This window comes from Pelobates fuscus, chromosome 8, assembly GCF_036172605.1.
Source record: "Pelobates fuscus isolate aPelFus1 chromosome 8, aPelFus1.pri, whole genome shotgun sequence".
Lineage (NCBI taxonomy): Eukaryota > Metazoa > Chordata > Amphibia > Anura > Pelobatidae > Pelobates > Pelobates fuscus.
Genome location: NC_086324.1, coordinates 115805501 through 115826526, shown reverse-complemented (window position 1 = coordinate 115826526; position 21026 = coordinate 115805501). Strand labels below are relative to the sequence as shown.

Sequence of the window (21026 nt, the reverse complement as noted above, 5' to 3'; positions counted from 1 at the left end):
TATGGAACGGTTTTGGGCAGGAGCCTCATGTGTGGCCGGTCACCTAAGACTTCCATAGAATTTGAAAACCCCTAAACTGATCTGGGTGATTTTTGGATATGTTGGTCACCCAGATCAGGGCTATCGGGGGACACTTTTGTGAGAATCTTGTATGTTTCAGGGTACATTTCATATTATTTATCTGACCCAATTATCTCCAGGCAGAGAGGAGGGGATTATATGTTTGTACTGGGACCAGTGATGTATTTAGTATCTGTGCTGTGCTAGGCATGACGGCACTCTGACACCCCCAATTTAAATTTGCCCCACCGCTTCCTGTCAATGCCACACCTCTTCCTGTTAAATGACTAACACACACTTTGACAGACACACTTTCAGATACACTGACATACACTCACTGATATACACACACACACTGACAGGCATACACAATCACTCAGATACACACACACATTCACTGACAGACACTCACAATCACTCAGACACACAGGCACCCTCACAGACACAATCACTCAGAAACAAACACATATTCATTGACAGACACACACACACAATCACTCATACACACACACACTGACAACCAGACACACACAATCACTCAGACATACACACACTGACACTGAAAAAAGCCAGTAGATGGCAGCCACTCTGTTTTAGTTTAGAACCCCTTTACTAATATCAGTACTATTAGCAGAGGGAAGCTTTTGGGATTAAGATAAGATTAAGGATTACATTTAGTATTGGGATTATATTTCAATTAGGGTCAGCACTTGCATCACTCTGCTGAATTTAGAATTCAGAATGGTATAATATTGCTAAAGTTAGAATTGAGATTAGGATTAAAGTCATTATTAGGGTTATGCATAGGATCAGGGTATGCTTTAGGATTGGGGTGAGGTTTTTGATTAGATTTAGGGCTAGATTTGGTATTCGGATTTGGTTTAGATTAAGGGCTTGGTTTTGCAGCAGGGTTTTAGATTGGGATTAAATTGAAGATTAAGCTTCCAAAGATATACTCAGCTGCAGTGTAGTTAAAAGGCTATATGCAGTGCCCCCTTCCCAGCCCCTCTGTATGTTAGGGTCTACTTCCCCAGCCCCTCTGTGTGTGTCACTGTCCTCTTCCCCACCCCTCAGTGTTTCACTATCCCCTTCTCAGCCCTTCAGTGTGTGTCAATATCTTGTATTTAGCCCCTCAGTGTGTGGCACTGTCCTCTTCCCCTTTGTGTCTTTTTCCCATTCCGCAGCACCTCTCGTGTGTTACTTCCCCCCCAACACCTTCATGTGTCTCATTCTACTCCTAAGCCGCTCCATGTGCCCCACCACTCAACCCCTCCATGTTTCTCATACTTATTCCCCCAGCTCCTCCATGTCTCTCATTCTCCGCCAGCCTCTCCATGTGTCTTATCCCCGCCATGTGTCTCATTATCCCCAATCCCCTCCATGTGTCGCATTCTGCCATTTAGCCCCTCCATTATTATTATTATTGGTATTTATATAGCGCCAGCTAATACACCCTGATCCAAATTATTATGCAAATTCAATTTAAGTGTCACAAAGATTAAATATTTCGTTTTTCAGTTTAACTCATGGATGGCATTGTGTCTCAGGGCTCTTTAGATCACTGAAAACAATCTCGAACACCTGTGATAATTAGATTGCCAGGTAAGCCCTATTTAAAGAAAAACTACTAAAGGAGGGTGTTCCACATTATTAAGCAGAGCACCATTTTCATGCAAGAAAATGGATCTCTCTGCTGCCGAAAAGAGTGAAATAGTTCACTGCCTTGGACAAGGTATGAAAACATTAGATATTTCACGAAAACTTAAGCGTGATCATCACACTATTAAGAGATTTGTGGCTGATTCAGAGCACAGACGGGTTCGTGCAGATAAAGGCACATTGAGGAAGATTTCTGCCAGATCCATGCATCATATCGAGAGTGCAGCTGCTAAAATACCATTACATAGCAGCAAACAGATATTTGAAGCTGCTGGTGCCTCTGGAGTCCCATGGACATCATGGTGTAGAGTCCTCCAAAGACTTGCAACTGTGCATAAACCTTCTATTCGGCCACCACTAACCAATGCTCACAAGCAGAAACGGCTGCATTGGGAAGAAAAATACATGAAGACTAATTTTCAAACAGTCCTGTTCACTGATAAATGCCGTGCAACCCTGGATAGTCCAGATGGATGGAGTAGTGGATTGTTGGTGGACGGCCACCCTGTTCCAACAAGGCTGAGACGTCAGCAAGGTGGTGGTGGAGTCATGTTTTGGGCCGGAATCATGGGAAGAGAACTGGTCAGCCCCTTTAGGGTCCCCAAAGGTGTAAAGATGACCTATGCAAAGTATGTGGAGTTTCTGACTGACCACGTTCTTCCCTGGTACGGAAGAACTATGCTCTCCATAATAAAAATCATCTTCATGCATGACAATGCACCATCTCATGCTGCAAAGAATACCTCTGGATCAATGGCTGCTATGGGGATAAAAGGAGAGAAAGTCATGGTGTGGCCTCCATCCTATTGAACCTTTGGAGCATCCTCAAGCAAAAGATCTATGAGGGTCGGAGGCAGTTTACATCCAAACAGCAGCTCTGGGAAACTATTCTGACATCTTGCAAACAAATTCAAGCAGAAACTGTCCAGAAACCTCACAAGTTCTATGGATGCAAGACTTGTAAAGCTGCTATCAAATAAGGGGTCCTATGTTAAAATGTAACGTGACCTGTTAAAATGTTTAAAAAGTAAAAATGTTGTTATAAGTTTGATTGAAATAGCTTTTGATTTCAGTAAATATGCTGCAAACACAACAAATTAAAATTTTTAGTTCTTTACAACCTATAAAGTGTTTTGAAAATTACTGTGCGTAATAATTTGGAACAGTGCATTGTAAGTTTTTTATGTTTAAAAAAAAAATACTGTTATCATTAGGAGGCTTGTTCAATAACATTAACAACAACTTAATAGTTGATAACATGAGAATTATGCTGACTGTTTTTTACATTAATTATTTCGGTAAATGAGAAAAATATAATTTGCATAATAATTTGGAACAGGGTGTACTGCAGGGCTTTACAATATTATAAAAGGGGAAAATTACACAGTGGGCAATTACATAGGAACAATAGGTAGATGAGGGCCCTGCTCAAACGAGCTTCGAGTGTAGAGGAAGTTATGTAAGCCCTGAAATTATGCCGGCACACAAACAGAGTGGGTGGGCAGCGGGTCCCTCTCATCGGCAGGTCCCTGTACCCAACTACTCATGTAGCCCTTTCCTGTACGACCGTGGCCGCTCGGGCATGCTACACGCAGTGACTAGCACCAGCCCTGAAGTTATGTGTCTCAACCCCCCAGCCCCTCCATGTGTCTCGGTCCCATACCTGCCCCTCCTTGTGTCACATCACTGAGAGCACTTCCTGTCAGACCGTGGTTGGCCCATGGGGATTATTAAGGGTGTTACATGGCCAAATTTTATTCCAAGCTATACAACCCACTAGGCGCCCACATACGTATGTCCCCACTGACTGAGAAATTGAGAATTTAAACTCTATCCGAATCCCTAGGTTGACCATGGATCAGCAACAATAACTTATATAACCTATCACACTGTCTGAGACCTCGAAGGCTATCTTACAACTACCCTCAGGTAAATACCCCTTGGTTCGGATGGCCCTTCCAATCTGTATTATAAAAAGTTTTCACATATCCTGGCCCCACACCTCCTACGGTTTTACAGGAATGTGGCAGATAAGGGTATACTCCGACATGAAAAGCTCCTCGCCACAATAGTAGCAATCCCCAAGCCAGAAAAGCCCACTGACAATTGTAAGTCACTCCTGAATACAGATGCGAAAATCTATGCCAAGATTTTGGTCAATAGACTGGCTCCTTTACTGCCTTTCTTAACTGAAGATGATCAAACATGGTTTATACGAGGCAGAAAGGGACTTGACAAAACCAGATATTGGCCCAGGTTCTGGTGGTCTGCTTAAAGAAGAAAAAAGAAAAAAATATACACAAGAAATACAAATGCACCTAACCAACTCAATGGTCGGCATATGCAGAGGTACTTAACGGAGTACCTCATTAATTAATTTTTATATTTATTTTAATTTTAATTTTTAATTTTATTTTTATTTATATTTATTTTTATTATTTTCATTATTATTCACACTTAGTTTATGATTTTTTATTTGTATTCTTATTTTTATATTCATTTTAATTTTTATTTATCTTTTATATTTTATTATTTTTATTTTCATTTTTTTATTTATTTTTATTTTCATATTTATTTTGAATTATTTTTATTTTTATTTTTAATTATATATTTTATAATTTTTATTTTCTTTTTCATATGACTTTATTTTTCCATATATAAATTTATATATTTTCATTATATTGGTTAGAAACTTGGCAGAAGATGTACATCTCATTTCTCTATTGGATGATGGCATTTTTTTGTTATACATGTGTCTCAATTTGTAATATGAGAGTCTGTTTACTGATTGTTGTCATTATTCTGAGATTACTTCTAGTTATCCAGGCATTTGATTGTTTTTTTTATTTGGAACGCATATACCTAGTCTTGGAACGCAACGTCAGCGTCCATGACGTTTGTTGAAATCTGTAACCGGAAATACGTGTGTGGAACGCAACCGGAAACCGACATTTGGAACGCAAAGTAATAACAGCTGAATTTTGCCGCAAATTTTTTATGTGAAGACCATCTGGAGGCAATATTCCCTCATTGGAAAGGTGTTTCCAGGAGATAATTCTTCAATCAACACACGGACTGGTTGTATTTAAAGGACTCTGTTGGGGGTGGAATTATGCATGCTTTGTATTTTATATTATTGTTTAAACTGCACAATAATCTCTGAGGAAGTCCAATTTGTATGGACGAAACGCGTTAGATTGCAGTTAATTTTAAATGTTATCTATTGATTTTTGATTAAGGCTATTTATTGCCTTTAAATAAAAATACTTTTTTTACATTTCAACTGGCATACTCCCTTTTCTTGGAAAGACAGAGTAACCTATCCGTGGAAGGCGAACGCTATTTCAGCCCCTTGTGGGCTTAAAGGCGCATTACTCTACACTATTTCGTGAGTGCAATCATTGTGGGTTAAATCCAATTACTGTTATTGTACTTCACTATGTGCTATGTATTCTTTTGTTTTTTTAATTATTCAGCTGTATCCCATTTTTGTTCATTCACATATCTGGTGGTCTGCTGCTGGCATTAGATGCAGAGGAAGGGAGCTCTTGATTGCCTGGGCTGGCCCTTACTGAGAAGGGTGCAGGACATGTATGGCTTCTCCGTTGGCACAACAGATTTTTGCACTGTACTCCTCCCCATCAGCACAGATGCTACAGGCAGGTTTTTTGCTCTCCTCTCCCTTCACCATCTTTAACGGGACGAGACCGGGATGTCACCTATCCCTATTGCTATATATCTTGGCCCTGGAACATCTATCAGAGCTCACCCAAATATATCAGGCATTCAGCTGGGGGATATAAACCTGTGGGTTAGCGGTTTTACAGATGTTATACTGCAGTAAATTTCCAAACCACAGGATACCTTGCCTCTAATAATGCAATTAATCAAACAATACTTAATGCTAGCAAAACTAAACGTGGGTATCCCTTCTACACAAACCAACTCGCTCAGCCAGTCCTATCCCTTTAAATGGCGATAATCTAATATAAAATACTTAGGCATTACCTTTACTAAAAATGCTGTGGACTTATATGCCCAAACTAAATCAAGACATGGAACGATTGTAGGTGGCTATTTCACAGATAGACACCACTATTCCTTTCCTGGACAGAGAGGATAGCCACCTTCAAGATGTCTATCGTACCCAGGCGGCAGTATCTCTTCCTCAATCTACCCATTCCACTCCCACTATCCTATTTTAAACCAATACAGATAGAATTAAACAAATTTATTTGGGCAGGAGGGAGACCAAGAGTAGCTAAAACACTACTGGTGTTCCCAGTTTATTTTTAACACTAGTACTATTTAATTTGTCCCCCACATTTTAGCATAGGACCCACCAATATTGGGGTTCTTTGAAATTAGTGGTGGGCTTAACAACATATGGCCATATGGTGGAACCAAATCCCCATATTTATTCTTAGATAGGCATTTTAGTAGCCTTCTTTGTATTATATTTTTTGTAGTCTGAGTGCACTGCAACTATTTATTTTCTCATTATGAAGTTTGGTCACTGCGGCAGCACCTTTCATGCAAAATGCAAGTCTCGGGTGTGCCCGCAATCCTTTCTCTGTACCCAGTAGGATTGGCAGCCCCCGATATCCGGGCCTACTATCATGCCTCGATATTGGCTGCAACTGTATGGCATTTACTAAATTCTCCTGCACCTCAATGGGTCCGCCTAGAGTGGTGCTGCTAAGCTCCCCATGACATCCCAACACTGCTATGGCTACCGAAACACTCTCGCCCAGTTGTCCCCACTGCATCTCCCACTATATACTCCAGATCTGGGATAAATTTAGAACTAAACTGACTAATGGAGCATCACTGCCCTTATCTACCCCACTTACTGCACTCCCATATTAAATCCTTACCAGACAATATAATCTAGACGAAAGACTCAAGATATCGATGGCTACAATTACAGAATGGGAACAACTTTGTATAAATAAAAAACTAGCTCCTAAATGTAAATCAATCTCCATGTATTACAAATTAGTAATTGAATACACGATTCTTGGATTACACCCCCGCACAACAATGGGATTTTTTTTGTGAATGCTGTTGTGGCATTGCTGACATGCGAATGTTATTTCATGCACTGCAAAAAAAAAAAAGAATAAAAAAAAAAAAAAAAAAGAATGACCTTGTACTGAATGTCTGAATTATCACTACTTGATACTTTTTGAACTCCTAAGTATATATCTACAAGGTTTTTATCCACCTTCTCACTTTCTATTCTGACAATTAGCAGGGAATAACACCAATTTTTAAGTGGTGGCTCATGTAATATTTGTAAAGACTGAATGCTTCAAGCAAACTTCTCAAGGAAAGTAGTAGTTCAATTGCACACAAAAACAGGTAAATGCCAACGATTAGCGACACAGTGAGAGCTCTGCAACTAGATGTCAATTCCATTTGCCGAGCTAATGTCATCTACATAAGCAGGTTAAGAACATGCATTCATTCCGAAAACAAATAAAGAATTGCCATATAAATGAATGGGTCAGTAAACAAATTTCATTCATAGTCATTCATTCATGGAGTTGCAGCCAACGACAGTGCAGTAACTAACAATATGTTAGTGGGTTCTGATAATTCCTGTGACCACAATCATGGATCCAATCTTCATACAAATGCTAATTGATATGGAGTATTTTATCGTTTAATGAATGTCGTTATTGCAAAAAATAAGACTAATCTTGAATTTTCAAGCAAAGGCTTCCAATGTTTAAATAGGAAGTTTTTTTTATTTCCAGATGCTTGAACATTGAGGACATAAACTACCATTGTGTTGGCTGTTGGGTTGTGTTTGGTTTCTTGCAGTCTTTCTGAGAGAAACTTACCTATCTAATGACCCAAAAAACTGGTTAATAAGACAGAATGTGTTCAATAGTTTTAACCACTGCAGATTTTTGTTTTTACATTCTCCTATATTTGTCTTTAGTTTATTTATCTGTTTAAGAATTTTTTGTTCATTATAGAAGAAGCCTCCTGTGTTTCTTCTAAAAAAAAAAATCCCCATTAGACTGTATTTACTTTCTGCAAGATTAAGGCAGTTATAGCATTTTTAAGGAGAGGGAATAAACCTATTAATTTTTTTATGTTCATCATTAAATTATTTTGTTTCCATTTATGTTTTTTCAGATTTGTATTATCCAAATTCTTATTTTATTAGGCTGCGAGTCCCTCCATGCAATTACACCCATTGTACAGTGCTATGGAATTAATATTAAAATAATATGCATAAATTGAAAAAAATGTTCTTCAAAGATAATATACCTTGCATCAATCCTGTTTTACAAACATGATGAATTAATTTGCATAGGGATTAATGGTTGAACAAAATTTGATAAATAAACTTCGCAGGATTTGTATAAACTGTATAAATATTTGAACAAATGTCAAAAGATTGAATAAATGAAAAAAAAATATTTACCTGCACATCTCTTTTAAGAACCGATGGCATAGGACATGGTAGAACTGAGCCACAGTTATACTAATAAAAAAAGTTGGATCGTTAAGTTTACCTTAACAAATCTGTTGCCAATGCACGACAACTCCCTTTTTCAGAAAAAATAACCATTTTTTCACACACACAATTTCTCTAGCACATTTCTGAATTCACATCAATCATCTACCGCAAGAGTACCCGAATGATCCATCCAATTATATATTAATTTTAGCACACTTTATTAAAGTTTTTTAAATATGCAACAAGAAAGACTGTGTAGAAAGTACACATGTAAGGCCTTTGTTACAATAGCAAAAGCTCAGTAGTAAAAAAAAAGCTATCCATCGGGTGATATATGCATTGTCATTACATGTAAATGCTAATATGCTCTTGTTGTAAAGATGCAACAAAAAGGTTAAAGAGAATTAGAAAGAAAAAAACAAGACAAACAGTGTACACATGATGAATTAGAAGCTTGGAATAGAAAAATATATTATGACCAGCAGGTAAATAGCAGGATTTCAGAATAAATGGTAACAGTAACAGTAGGTAGAATTTTGAAGATTTAGGGACAGAGCATATAGAAAGAGTCGGGGAAGTTTTAAAGTGATTTTTTTATTTTTAAAAATTTTTTTTATTTTTTTTACAAAATACTAATGAAAAATACTTATGCGTTGACCTGAAAAATAAATATTTTATTATGGCTTAAGTTGTCAGAAAGCCTTAGTATCTTCTTCTTCCATCTTCTTTGACAGTTATACACGTTTTTGGTCGAAGAGCTGTAATGAAAACAGAGTTTCTATATAAACATTGTATTGAGGATCTGCTGTAATTTTCTGTGGTAATATATTTATTAATAAGGAGAAAGGTAATGGTGTATGATTGACTACTAGTGACATCACTAGATTGATAAAGTAAAATCTATGAACATTGTATACAAACATTGTATAATACATGCAGAAACAAACTATATAAAATATTTAGAATGGTTAAGACATACCAATAGAAAAAAACATTTGTTACTGTTTTCAAATGGCCACCCAGCATGCAGGAGTGGATGTCAAAGGCATAAACTATCTGCAATTCTGTTACTATGAAGATACAAGTGTATCTATTATTTTTCTCTGCCGTATTGTTTTTTTTCTTGCATTCAACTGTAACTCAATCTTTACAATTTTTTGTGAATGTATAATGTATTAATGGCTTGGCTTGCTTTCCATTACCCTTTAAGTGAAATAAATGGTAGATGTGTATACAAATTCCAACATGTCTTTGATTAGGTGTTCTACTAGATTTAGATCATATGTATACAGTGTAGATTAGAGTGCATCTCCAGATGCACCCTAATAAGAACATTTTACCGCATGCACTTTGAATTATTGACTTGCATTTTTGTTATTTAAAAAGTGATTTTCAAACGTTAGAAATATCTTCAGAATGTTTATGTACAGCTTGTGTACCTTTTACTTAATTATAGCAATTCATTAATTTCCATATTAATTTGCATTACAATGCAATAATATACAACTTGCAAGGTCCACAGCATTAATTTGAAAAAGTCAAGCAGAATTTTTTAAACAGTTCTATGTGCTTTGATCTTTAATAAGCAACTCAACAAAGAATGAGGAAAACGTTTATTTAGTCTTCTCTATCAACCATATACACAAACCACTTTTTATGACAACTCATATACAAAACAAACAAATTGGATAGAATGAGACAATTAAGCTTTATTTCAATAGAAATTGACACTTTCTTTTTTTAAATTAACTTGGTTACATCCCTTTCAAGTAGACAAAAGTTTATTTGACTTCCTGGTTTGGCTAGCTCACTGGAGCAATTTCTCGGATCATCTTCCTTGCAAAGACTTCTCATTGAGAATTCTGTGCATTGTGAAGTCTGTGATTGAACAGCACAGAAAATATAGGCGGGGTTAGAAGGGCAGACAAGAGAACTGCAGGTTTTGAAAGCTCTATCTAGAAAGCTCTACCCAATGAAAAATGTATAATTAAATGCATGCAAGTTTTCATTTGAGATATAGAAACATAGAATGTGACAGCAGATAAGAACCATTCGGCCCATCTAGTCTGCCCAATTCCTAAAAATACTTTCATTAGTCCCTGGCCTTATCTTATAGTTAAGATAGTCTTATGCATATCCCACGCATGCTTAAACTCCTTTACTGTGATAACCTCTACCACTTCAGCTGGAAGGCTATTCCATGCATCCACTACCCTCTCAGTAAAGTAATACTTCCTGATATTATTTCTAAACCTTTGCTCCTCTAATTTAAGACTATGTAGTTGTGGTAGTTTTTCTTCTTTTAAATAAAGTCTCCTCCTTTACTGTGTTGATTCCCTTTATGTATTTAAATGTTTCTATCATATCCCCTCTGTCTCGTCTTTCCTCCAAGCTATACATGTTAAGTTCCTTTAACCTTTCCTTGTAAGTTTTATCCTGCAATCCATGAACCAGTTTAGTAGCCCTTCTCTGAACTCTCTCTAAAGCAGTGTTTCCCAACCCAGTCCTCAAGGCACACCTACCAGTCCAGGATTTAAGGATTACCCAGTTTTGTCTAAGGTGTTTTTTCTTTTTTTTCTAAAAACACCTTAGACAAAACTGGGTAATCCTTAAATCCTGGACTGGTAGGTGTGCCTTGAGAACTGGGTTGGGAAACACTGCTCTAAAGTATCAATATCCTCTGGAGCTACGGTCTCCAGTACTGCGTACAATACTCCAAGTGAGGTCTCACCAGTGTTCTGTACAATGGCATGAGCACTTACCACTTTCTACTGCTAATACCTCTCCCTATACAGCCAAGCATTCTGCTAGCATTTCCTGCTGCTTTATTACATTGTCTGCCTACCTTTAAGTCATCATAAATAATCACCCCTAAATCCCTTTCCTCAGATGTTGAGGTTAGGACTCTATAAAATATTCTGTACTCTGCCCTTGGGTTTTTACGTCCAAGATGCATTATCTTGCACTTATCCACATTAAATGTCAGTTGTGGTCAGGGAAGAAGGCCGTATTCTGAACTTAACCTATGAACATTAATATAATATAATAAGTCGGTTGAGGTGTGCCGAAACCGACGTATGGGTTGGCCTGTAAATAAAGAGGGCCAACCATTAAATAGATTTGCTTTGTGGAGAGGTGGGTGGGGCAACCGGAAGTGACCAAGCGCCGTCAGCAAGGTATGGAGGTAAGTAGTGGGTTAAATAGGCCGGCTGCAACCCCTCCCACAACTCCAGGCTCCGCCTTCTCATTTGTGGTCAGGGAAGAAGGCCGTATTCTGAACTTAACCTATGAACATTACTATAATATAATAAGTCGGTTGAGGTGTGCCGAAACCGACGTACGGGTTGGCCTGTAAATAAAGAGGGCAAAAGAGAGATTATGCATACCACACTTTATTGCGTATTCACATACATTATACTCAATAGTTCCTTATTTAGCCAACTGTTTAAACGCTAGCCTCAACTTTTTTTCTGGTTGAGGTATGTAACGATGATATGCCGAAGATTTCCACCGTCCAAGCCTTTTAATAATGTGGACTGGTACGTTTTGGCTGGAGGCTGAAGTAGCTGCTCCTATACGAAAGGAGTGGCCTGTATAGGCTGCGGGATCGAACCCGATTCTTGTGAACAGTAACCTCACGTATTTAATGAACTTTGATGTGGTCAAGGGTTGACTGTGTATTGTGAGGAGAGGAGCTAGTTTGGGCTGATCTGCCATATCTGCCATGTAGATATCGAATAAGTGTACGGGGCACCACTGATTACCCGTTGGGTAGAACTGAATGTCAAGAGGCGGTCCCATCTGATTGGTCTTTGAATGTTTTAGCGATAAGGTGTAGTGATCACCTATTTTATTTAAATGTGATACACACAGCATATTTCCCTTGTTATTGATGTTTTTAAGAGTGAGTTCGTTGGGACGCATGAACCCGTAGAAGGCCAAGTACATGGCTGTTTCGAGTGTGTTATTGGTATGATTATCGAAGGGCTTGGTGTCCAACATGTCTGATAAGGCCCTGAATTTCTCTGCGGTAACCTTGTAGTAGGTTTAGGGCTGTCTAAGCGTTGAATGCCTTTTAGCATGGTTTTTATGGGGTGTGCTGACAGGAAGTTTTTTATACTAGGATATGTATTGCTTACATGATGCTGTATACCGGTTAAATAAAGCTTTATGGTGTTGTGTGCCAGTTTCAAGTTGAGATGGCAAAAAGAGGTAAATGCCACCATGGTACTTAAGCTGTAATGGTCCGTGATACCGTATTCAGCAATGAATTTACGCAATAAGATTAAGGCACGGTTGTACGTGCGTCTGGTGTTAGGGGACAGTGAGGCTTGTATTAGTGTTTTCCCGTGCTCCATGAGTGTTTCTAGTCCAGGATGAGGTCTCTGAACTGCGGAGCCTTGCTTGGCCAATCCTCTGCTGTTGGGTGTAGCTGTCTGAAAACCTGCAATTTTGAACGGGAAAGTGCGTCAGCTGCTGTATTATGGTGACCCGGTATGTGTATGCAAGTCAGAAAGAAATTGTGTGTGGCTGCCAACCATGTGAGTCTCCTGACCAGGCTCATAATGATTAGTGACGAAGACCTGCCTTTGTTCAGAATCTCGCAAGCCGCCATATTGTCGGAGTAGCACTTGACAGCTTGCCCACCCCATAAGTGACCCCAGACTTTAGCTGCAGCCACTATGGGATAGGTTTCGAAAAGTGCCGAAGTATTTGTAAAAGCGGGTAAACCTGCTGCTTCGCTAGGCCAAGCATCCCTCAACTATCTGTTCCCGAAGATGGCTGCGAATCCTGAGTGACCTGCGGCATCTGTCCATAACACTGGGGATTCTAACGTTAATGGTGGTATGAACAAGTTCCTCCCATTCCAGTCTGACAGGAAATAGTACCACATGGTCAGATCTGACCTTGCCTGACTGTCCAGAGTATCCATGCTGTCATCGTTGGGTAGGTCGGGTAACAACCTGAGGAGACGTGATATAAAGGCTGGTCCCTGAGGTATTATTCTCATAGCGAAGTTCAGAGAACCCAGGAGTGACTGAAGGTCCTTCCTTGACGTTATACCTTAGACCTTAGACGTTAGACCCAACCTCCACCCGGATTCTCTGAACCTTGTCTGCCGGTAGCTTGCATGGCTGCGGAATCTAAGTTAATACCCAGGAAGGTTAATTTGGTAGTGGGGCCCACTGTCTTGTTCTCGGCCACGGGTACCCCTAATGTCCTGAATAAGGCAACCATCTTGTTGATGCTGTGTGGTGTCGTGTCTGGTCTTTATACTGTTAGGAAGTCGTCCAGATAGTGTATAACCACGGGGCAACGGCAGATATTCAGCAGTAGCCAACACAAAGTCTCGGCAAAAATGTCAAATAATTTGGGGCTGCTTTTAGCCCCAAATGTCAACCGGTTAGCGAAATAGTATAATCCTTTCCACCATACTCCATGTAAATGCCATAGAGAGGGGTGCAGAGTGAGCAGCTTAAATGCGTTTGAAATATTAGTTTTCCCTAGCCAAGCTGCCCTACCTGCTTCCAGAATGGCCTGTATAGCATTATCGACTGTGGCGTATTGTAATGAAAACTCGGCCGAAGGGATGAGTGAGTTTAGGCTTGGTGTGGTGCTTGAATGAGGGGCTGACACAACAATAAAGCACGTTTGATTATTGATTTATTTCCCACGTGCTACACCTATTGGGCTGGTTCTCCAACAAGTGAAAGGTGGGCTCGTGAACGGCCCTAACATGAATCCATTCCCTACCTCGGCTTGCAACAGTTCATCTACTGTTGTTGGATCAGTAGTGGCAGATTGTAAGTTCCGGCATTCGATGGTGCCTGAAGGCAGTGCTACCAACCCCATGTGAAACTCTTCTGTGAAACCCGTGATTAGAAATTGTACTAAGTCCCTGGATGGATGTGAACTAAGGTAAAAGGCCAGTGTGTCTACATTAACCTCCGTCAGTCATTTCTTAGGGAACAAACGGTTTGGGCACATCGTTTTGGCGTGAGCTCTGTGGCAGATGGTGCAGACATGTAACAACCTGCAAGCGCTGAAGCTGCATCCGCCTGCGTTAAAGTTATTACATATCTGTGCCTTCCCTAGGAAAACTATTGGTCTACCCAATTTATCTTTAAATGTCCTTTGGTCAGTACTATTGGTGCCTGAAGCTGCGTAGCTGTTAGTAGGAAGACTTGGTTCGTTTGGGCACAAATTGGTGGCGTGGGAATTGGATGCACAAATTGCACAAGACGGTGGAACAAGCCCGGCAAAATGATGGCAAAAAAGTTCCGTGTCTAAATGCCTCCAATCCGTTCTTATGTTGAACTGTACCAACGCTGCTGCTGCTTTAGCCGAAAAAGACTTGTGGTACTCAAAAAAGGTATGGCCACCGTACTTGTGTCCCAGATCCACCAATTTGTGCAGATATAAATCCAGTTCTTCCCTACGGTGTGGAAAACTGGTGCATACAACGTCTCTATATATCCCGAAAGCCAGGACAAATTCTGGTATGGTTAACTTTTTACTTAGTCTGGGGTCTCTGGCTTTCATTACCACTGACAGATCCCCATAATTATAGGTCTTATTCTCTATCACGTCTTGGGATGCTATGAAAAGGGAAATAAGGTTGACGTCTTTCCCTTCTAAAATATCTTTCCTAATGTTAGGAGGTACCAGGTGTGCTGGAGTGATGATATGAGTGGTAGGATTTTGCGCAACTTGTGCCCCTGCCACATTACCCTGTGCTGCTATGTGTTCAACCTCTGGCGTGAGATTGATGTCTGGTGCCACGATAATTGGTTCGGGTGCTTCCAGTCTGTCCATTCTCTGACTGATATTACTAATGGACGCTAGGATCGATGTCATGGTGACTTGTAGTCCAGCTAAGGTTTCATTCATATTATCCTGTGAGCTGGATCCTGATTGAGGGGCCTCTGGGGTTGTCATCATAATCCTATAAAGTTCAGCTTTTCTTGCCGTGGCCGGGTATGGTACACCCCTACGTCTTAGTTCCTCCGCAATTTTCGGAATAGTCCATGACCTCAATAAACATGGACTATCTGAGTTCTTGGCTGCTGCTGGGGCCATCAAAGGGGTGGGTGGCCTAACAGGCGTGCTGGGAGGGGAGACATCTTCTGCTATGTCAGATGCGTGAGACATCCTATATAAATGACACAAGTGTTTGAAGCGACTTGTCAGTAACTAGTAGTAGCTACTGAAGCTGTTATCGTAATGTTATTTGCCGATGGGACGATAGGGCTGTAATTTTGCGTTTGTTGTATGTATGTGCCACCGAAGCGTTGTGGCAGGAAGGTGGGCCTCGTACATCGTATGACGTGATCTGGGAGTGACTTGTGGGGCCCTCTCTGTACTTTGGGTTGAGTACCGTGGAATCTATCTAAGTACTATGGCTAAAGAAATTACCACCGTATTGAGTGTAATTTAGACGTTAATAGTCGTGATTCGTGAGGTTTATAAAATTATCAGTATTTATCTATACCCAACTATCGTGTTAGATTCTATATCGTGTAGTAGGTATAATACTTGACTAATACGTACCTGATGCGTTGATGTTTAGGTTACGGCTGTACTTGTATATGCCTAGTTTGCTTGGCCTACGATGAAAATATTCAACGTAAAACACCCGTATAAGCATACCCCTTCCCCTTATTGAAATAACCTGTAAATACATGCTTATTACCTGTCTCGCACCTAAGCGTTTGATCCTATTTATTACACCTATTATGGCCAAGATGTAATATGTTATATGATTCTGCCGACTCGTAATAACCAGCGTTGGTCTTAAAGATTCTGTAACGTATGAGGGTAAGTTGTAACGCAGCGTCCCTTATTGGTTTGGCATAATTATCGTGAATATCTGGTGTGTATACTTTAGGACAGTAATCCACTATTAATGTCACCAGAGTTCTACTCCATGAACGTACCGTATTTATCAGGTTTTCTTACTACTGAGTCGCTCCCGTGTAGTAACTGTTTGCAACCCGCCTGAAAGGACATGATATTATCTAGTTTAAATTGAATTACCGCTGTAATCGTATGTTGATGTATCCGTGCATTTATAACAATTATTACCATATGTCCCATATTATATTTGAATAATAACGATATGCCTTACTTTGTCTATTAGATAACCCTTAAGTTTTTTTTATAATTTTTTTTATTATTTACGTAGTGACATAAAAGGATTATGCATGGTGACATAATTAAAATATATATCCATTTATATGACATTCTTTTAAAACTTCATTAAACTTAACCCAGTTTAAAATACAACTTTTTTTTTTTTTTTTCATGTTATATTGCTGACTGCCGCTAGATGGCAGTATTGAACCATATTGAAATTGCTGAATGAATTCGTGCGGTAGCCTGATTTAAAATCCGTATGATTTGGTACCGTACTGTTGCCTGGGTCAGACAGTAATTGTACCCGCCGTATTGTATGAGTTTTGCTCTAGTAATGTAATTATGCACGTGCCCGTACTCACGATTTACCGGCCAGTTAACCCCGGAAGTGTGACCCGCTTTTCCGGCAGTCGTGATGCCGTCACCGCTCTGTTTACCCGCCGAAAGTTACTCCCGCCGTGTACCTGCTACCGCCGTTTAGTGTGAGTGGGTCTCGCCGTCTGGACCGGAACCGGAAGTGACCAAGCGCCGTCAGCAAGGTATGGAGGTAAGTAGTGGGTTAAATAGGCCGGCTGCAACCCCTCCCACAACTCCAGGCTCCGCCTTCTCATTTGTCACAACTCTGACCATTTTCTAGTTCACCTAAATCCTTTGCCATTTGGCATATCCCTCCTGGAACATCAACCCTGTTACATATCTTAGTATTATGAGCAAAGACACACACCTTACCATCAATAACTTCTGCAATATCACTAATAAAAATATTAAAGAGAATGGGTCAAAGTACAGATCCCTGAGGTACCCCACTGGTGACAAGCCAATGCTTCGAATATACTCAATTGACTACAACCCTCTGTTGCCTGTCACTCAGCCTCTGCCTTACCCATTCAACAATATTGGAATCCAAACTTAAAGATTGCAGTTTATTGATAAGCCTGCTATGTGCAACAGTGGCAAAAGCCTTACTGAAATCTAGGTAAGCAATGTCTACTGCACCACCCTGATCTATTATTTTAGTTACCCAATCAAAAAAATCAATAAGATTAGTTTGGCATGATCTCCCTGAAGTAAACCATGTTGTCACTGATTTTAAAATCCATGTGTTTTTAGATGCTCAACAATCCTATCCTTTAACATGGTTTTCCATGACTTTATCCACTACTGAAGTAAGGGTTACTGGCCTATAGTTGCCCAACTTCTCCCTACTACCTTTCTTGTGAATGGGCACAACATTCGCTAACTTCCAATCTTCTGAGACTATTTCTGTTAACAATGATTGGTTAAAAAAAATCTGTTAATGGTTTTGCTAGTACATCACTAAGCTATTTTAATAACTTTGGATGTATTCCATCAGGTCCCATTGAGTTCTTTGTCTTTACTTTTGCCAGTTGAAATAGAACCTCTTCCTCTGTAAACTCACTCGTAACAAATGACATATTTGTCATTTTTTCTAACTTTCCTTGATTTTCATCTGTAAATACCAAACAGCAATATTCATTGAGGCAGTCAGCTAGACCTTTATCCTCTTCTACATACCTTCCTTTTTTGTTTTTAGTCTAACTAATCCTTGTTTTACTTTCCTTTTCTCATTTATGTATCTAAAAAATGTATTGTCCCCTTTTTTTTTTACTGACTGTGCTATTTTGTCTTCTGTGTGTGATTTGGAAGCTCTTATAACTTGCTTGGCCTCTTTCTGCCTAGTCTTAGAGATTTTTAAAGTCTAAAAGTATTGTTTTTGTGTGATGTGACTCAGTCACTGTTCTTATATTAAACCACACTGACTGATGATCACTGGATCCTAAACTTTCACCTACAGTAATATCTGATACAAATCTCCATTTGTTAACACTAAATCTAGTATTGCCTCTTTACGAGTTGGTTCCTCAACGACTTGTTTCAGACAATCCCAGTAGGGAGTTTAGAATAGGTGTGCTCCTGGCACAAGCAGCTATTTTGGTTTTCCAATTCACATCACGAAGATTAACCCCTTAAGGACCAAACTTCTGGAATAAAATGGAATCATGACATTTCACATGTCATGTGTCCTTAAGGGGTTAAAGTCACCCGTGATGATAACTTCCCCCTTCATTGTCATTTTAGCTATTTCCTCAACTAGTAGATTATCTAGCTCTTCTATTTGTCCTGGGGGCCTATAAATCACACCTACAAGAGTTACAGTGTGATTATCAAATTCCAACGTAACCCAAATCGACTCTATGTTCTCCTCACTAACTTTTATTAGGCTAGGTTTTATGTTATCCTTCACATACAGGGCCACCCCTCCCCCTTTCTTGCCTTCCCGGTCTTTTCTATATAAAGAGTACTCTGGTATTGCTATGTCCCAGTAATGTTTCTCATTATACCATGTCTCAGTAACAGCAACTAAATCTACATTATCAGTTGCCATTATTGCCACAAGTTCATGGATCTTATTCCCTAGACATGACTCTAAGCTTATCATTTTTTAACACACTTGCTACAGGCACCTTTTATCCTTGTTTTGGGGGGCAATTGGATTGATGTTTTAGGCCCCCCTAGTTTAAATACAGTGACTTGAAAAAGTATTCACCCCCCTTGGCATTTATCGGGTTTTGTTGCCTCCCCAGCTACATCCCAACCGGGTCCTGGGGCAGTGGATGAGCCTGCGATACCCAATGACCCCCTTCCAGCAGAAGAGCTGGCATCCGGGCAGAGCGCTGTTAGCCTCTTTCCTCCCTTGTCCCCTTGTCCAGAGCCTGACTTTCTGCAGGCTACCCCAGCGGAAGAGCTGGCATCAGGGTGGAGCGCCACTGGCCTCTGCCCCCCAAGTACCCCCAGCTGTTTGCCTAGCTGCACCAAGAAGACCGAGGATGCTGAACTTTCATGTTACAACCTGGGATCTACAGGCCAGTACCATATATTGTGGGGGGGGGCTACTTTGCTAATTTTTATTTGTGGGTGGGTTGCTCGACTAACTCAGGCACTGACCGACAGAAGGTCAGGTACCTGGTTAGTCTCCCCCCAAAAGGGAAGATGTGTGACGAATTGCCCTTCGCCACTTGTGCCTGGAGAGGACTTATTGCCAGCCTCCTGCCATGTGACTATGGTCCCTGGAAGACTTTGCCAGTTAAAAACACTATTTGGGCTTATTTGATTTTGAAACACTTTTTCTGCCCCTTTGATTCCATTGGAGAATGTGCCTCTTCCCCTCCACCTTTCCTGTCCCATTGTTCTCCAGCAGGGCGTTGTCCCAGGGACACTGCCAGACCAGTTTAAACTGGCTGCTTTGTCCCTCCTCAATCTCTCATCAGCCCTTGCAAAACTTTAACCCCATGGCAAATTTACTCTGTTCGTGGAATCTGAGCGCTGTTCACCTATATTGGGCGCTTAGATTCTGTGTAATATAATAGGAATTATGTATTTTTATGTATTTTTACTGTTAGTGTAAAATGGAGATTTTTTTTTACTGCAGTTCCTTAAGCCAATTATCTCCAGGATAGAGGGAAGGGATTTTACTGTGTATGTGCGAGTGTTATTTTGTTAATTAGTGTTCCCAATGGTTTGTGTCCCTTTTGTCACAGTTTACCACCAGGTCCAGGGGGTGTGCCTCTGGCCTGAAAACTTGTATAAAAGAAAGCCATTTGGTGCTGATTAAACAGACCTGCTTGACCCTTTCTTAAAGTGCTTGGAGTCCTCGGCAAGCACTGGGAGCATCGATTGGCGGAGGTACTCGGTCGGAGTGCCAGCGTTCCGTTACAGTATCTCTTTGAAGTAATCGAACAGCTCTATCATCACCTCGTCTGGAGAAGGGAATATTTAAGAGAAGCCAAAGGATGTTTGTGTTCCAAAAAATGCCTGGCAACAGGTTTGTCAGAATGACCGTCCCTTGTAGCTATCCTAATGTTTGACCTATGTCCTCCTATCCTCTCACATAAGGCTGTTTCTGTTTTCCCTATGTAATTTAAACCACAGGGACACGACAGTTTATAGATCACATGATCTGTCGTGCAACTAATCCTGTGTTTAATCCGATACTTTTTCTTTGTGTGAGGATGGTCAAAAGATTTAGCAGGAATCAGGTGGCCGCAGGTGACACATCCCAAGCATCTGGTGCATCCAAGGTTCAGGAATTTTCTTTAATACCATCCATTTAATTTTCACTCCAGTATGCCACAGTGGACAATGCCATGGGGGCAATCTTGAAAGCAGGACACGGCGCCTGGCTAGGAAAAAACGATAATGCTAACGCTTTCAAGTTGCTACCCATACATCCGTCTCTGTGGCATCTACACGGTGTCAAAGGGAAGGGCCAGTACTACTTTGCCATGCGTCTGACATTTGGGGCCAAGAGCAGTCCCAAAATGTTCGACACGTTAGCCGAAACGCTGCGCTGGCTACTACTAAACGTGTGCTGCTGCCCAGTAGCAATACACTACCTGGACAATTTCCACCTAATCGTATTCCCCACAGCATTGACAAAACAAAAAAGCAGTCAAATGCCTCTCCGATAACGAAGCCACATGCGAGATCATAAACAAAGGCAGATCCTCATCACTAGCCATCATGAGGAGACTCACGTGGCTGGCAGCAACACATAACTTTCATTTGGTTTTCTCGTCGGGAAAACATTGCAGCTGATGCTCTCTCTCGCTCCAACTTTCCGGCCTTTTTCAAACAACACCCCACAGCAGTTGGGTGACCCCAACATTTCAGG

General features: G+C 40.3%; 1 protein-coding gene across 1 annotated transcript in view; it reads right to left on the bottom strand.

The window, feature by feature from the left end:
* Positions 1–8517: 8517 nt before the first annotated feature.
* KATNIP (katanin interacting protein) overlaps positions 8518–21026 on the bottom strand; it is a 357151-nt gene continuing 344642 nt past the window's right edge. The window contains exon 29 of the mRNA XM_063430236.1: positions 8518–8955. Within this exon, the coding sequence (XP_063286306.1) occupies positions 8900–8955 (56 nt within the window). The 3' untranslated portion in view covers positions 8518–8899. The remainder of the gene's footprint in view (positions 8956–21026) is intronic.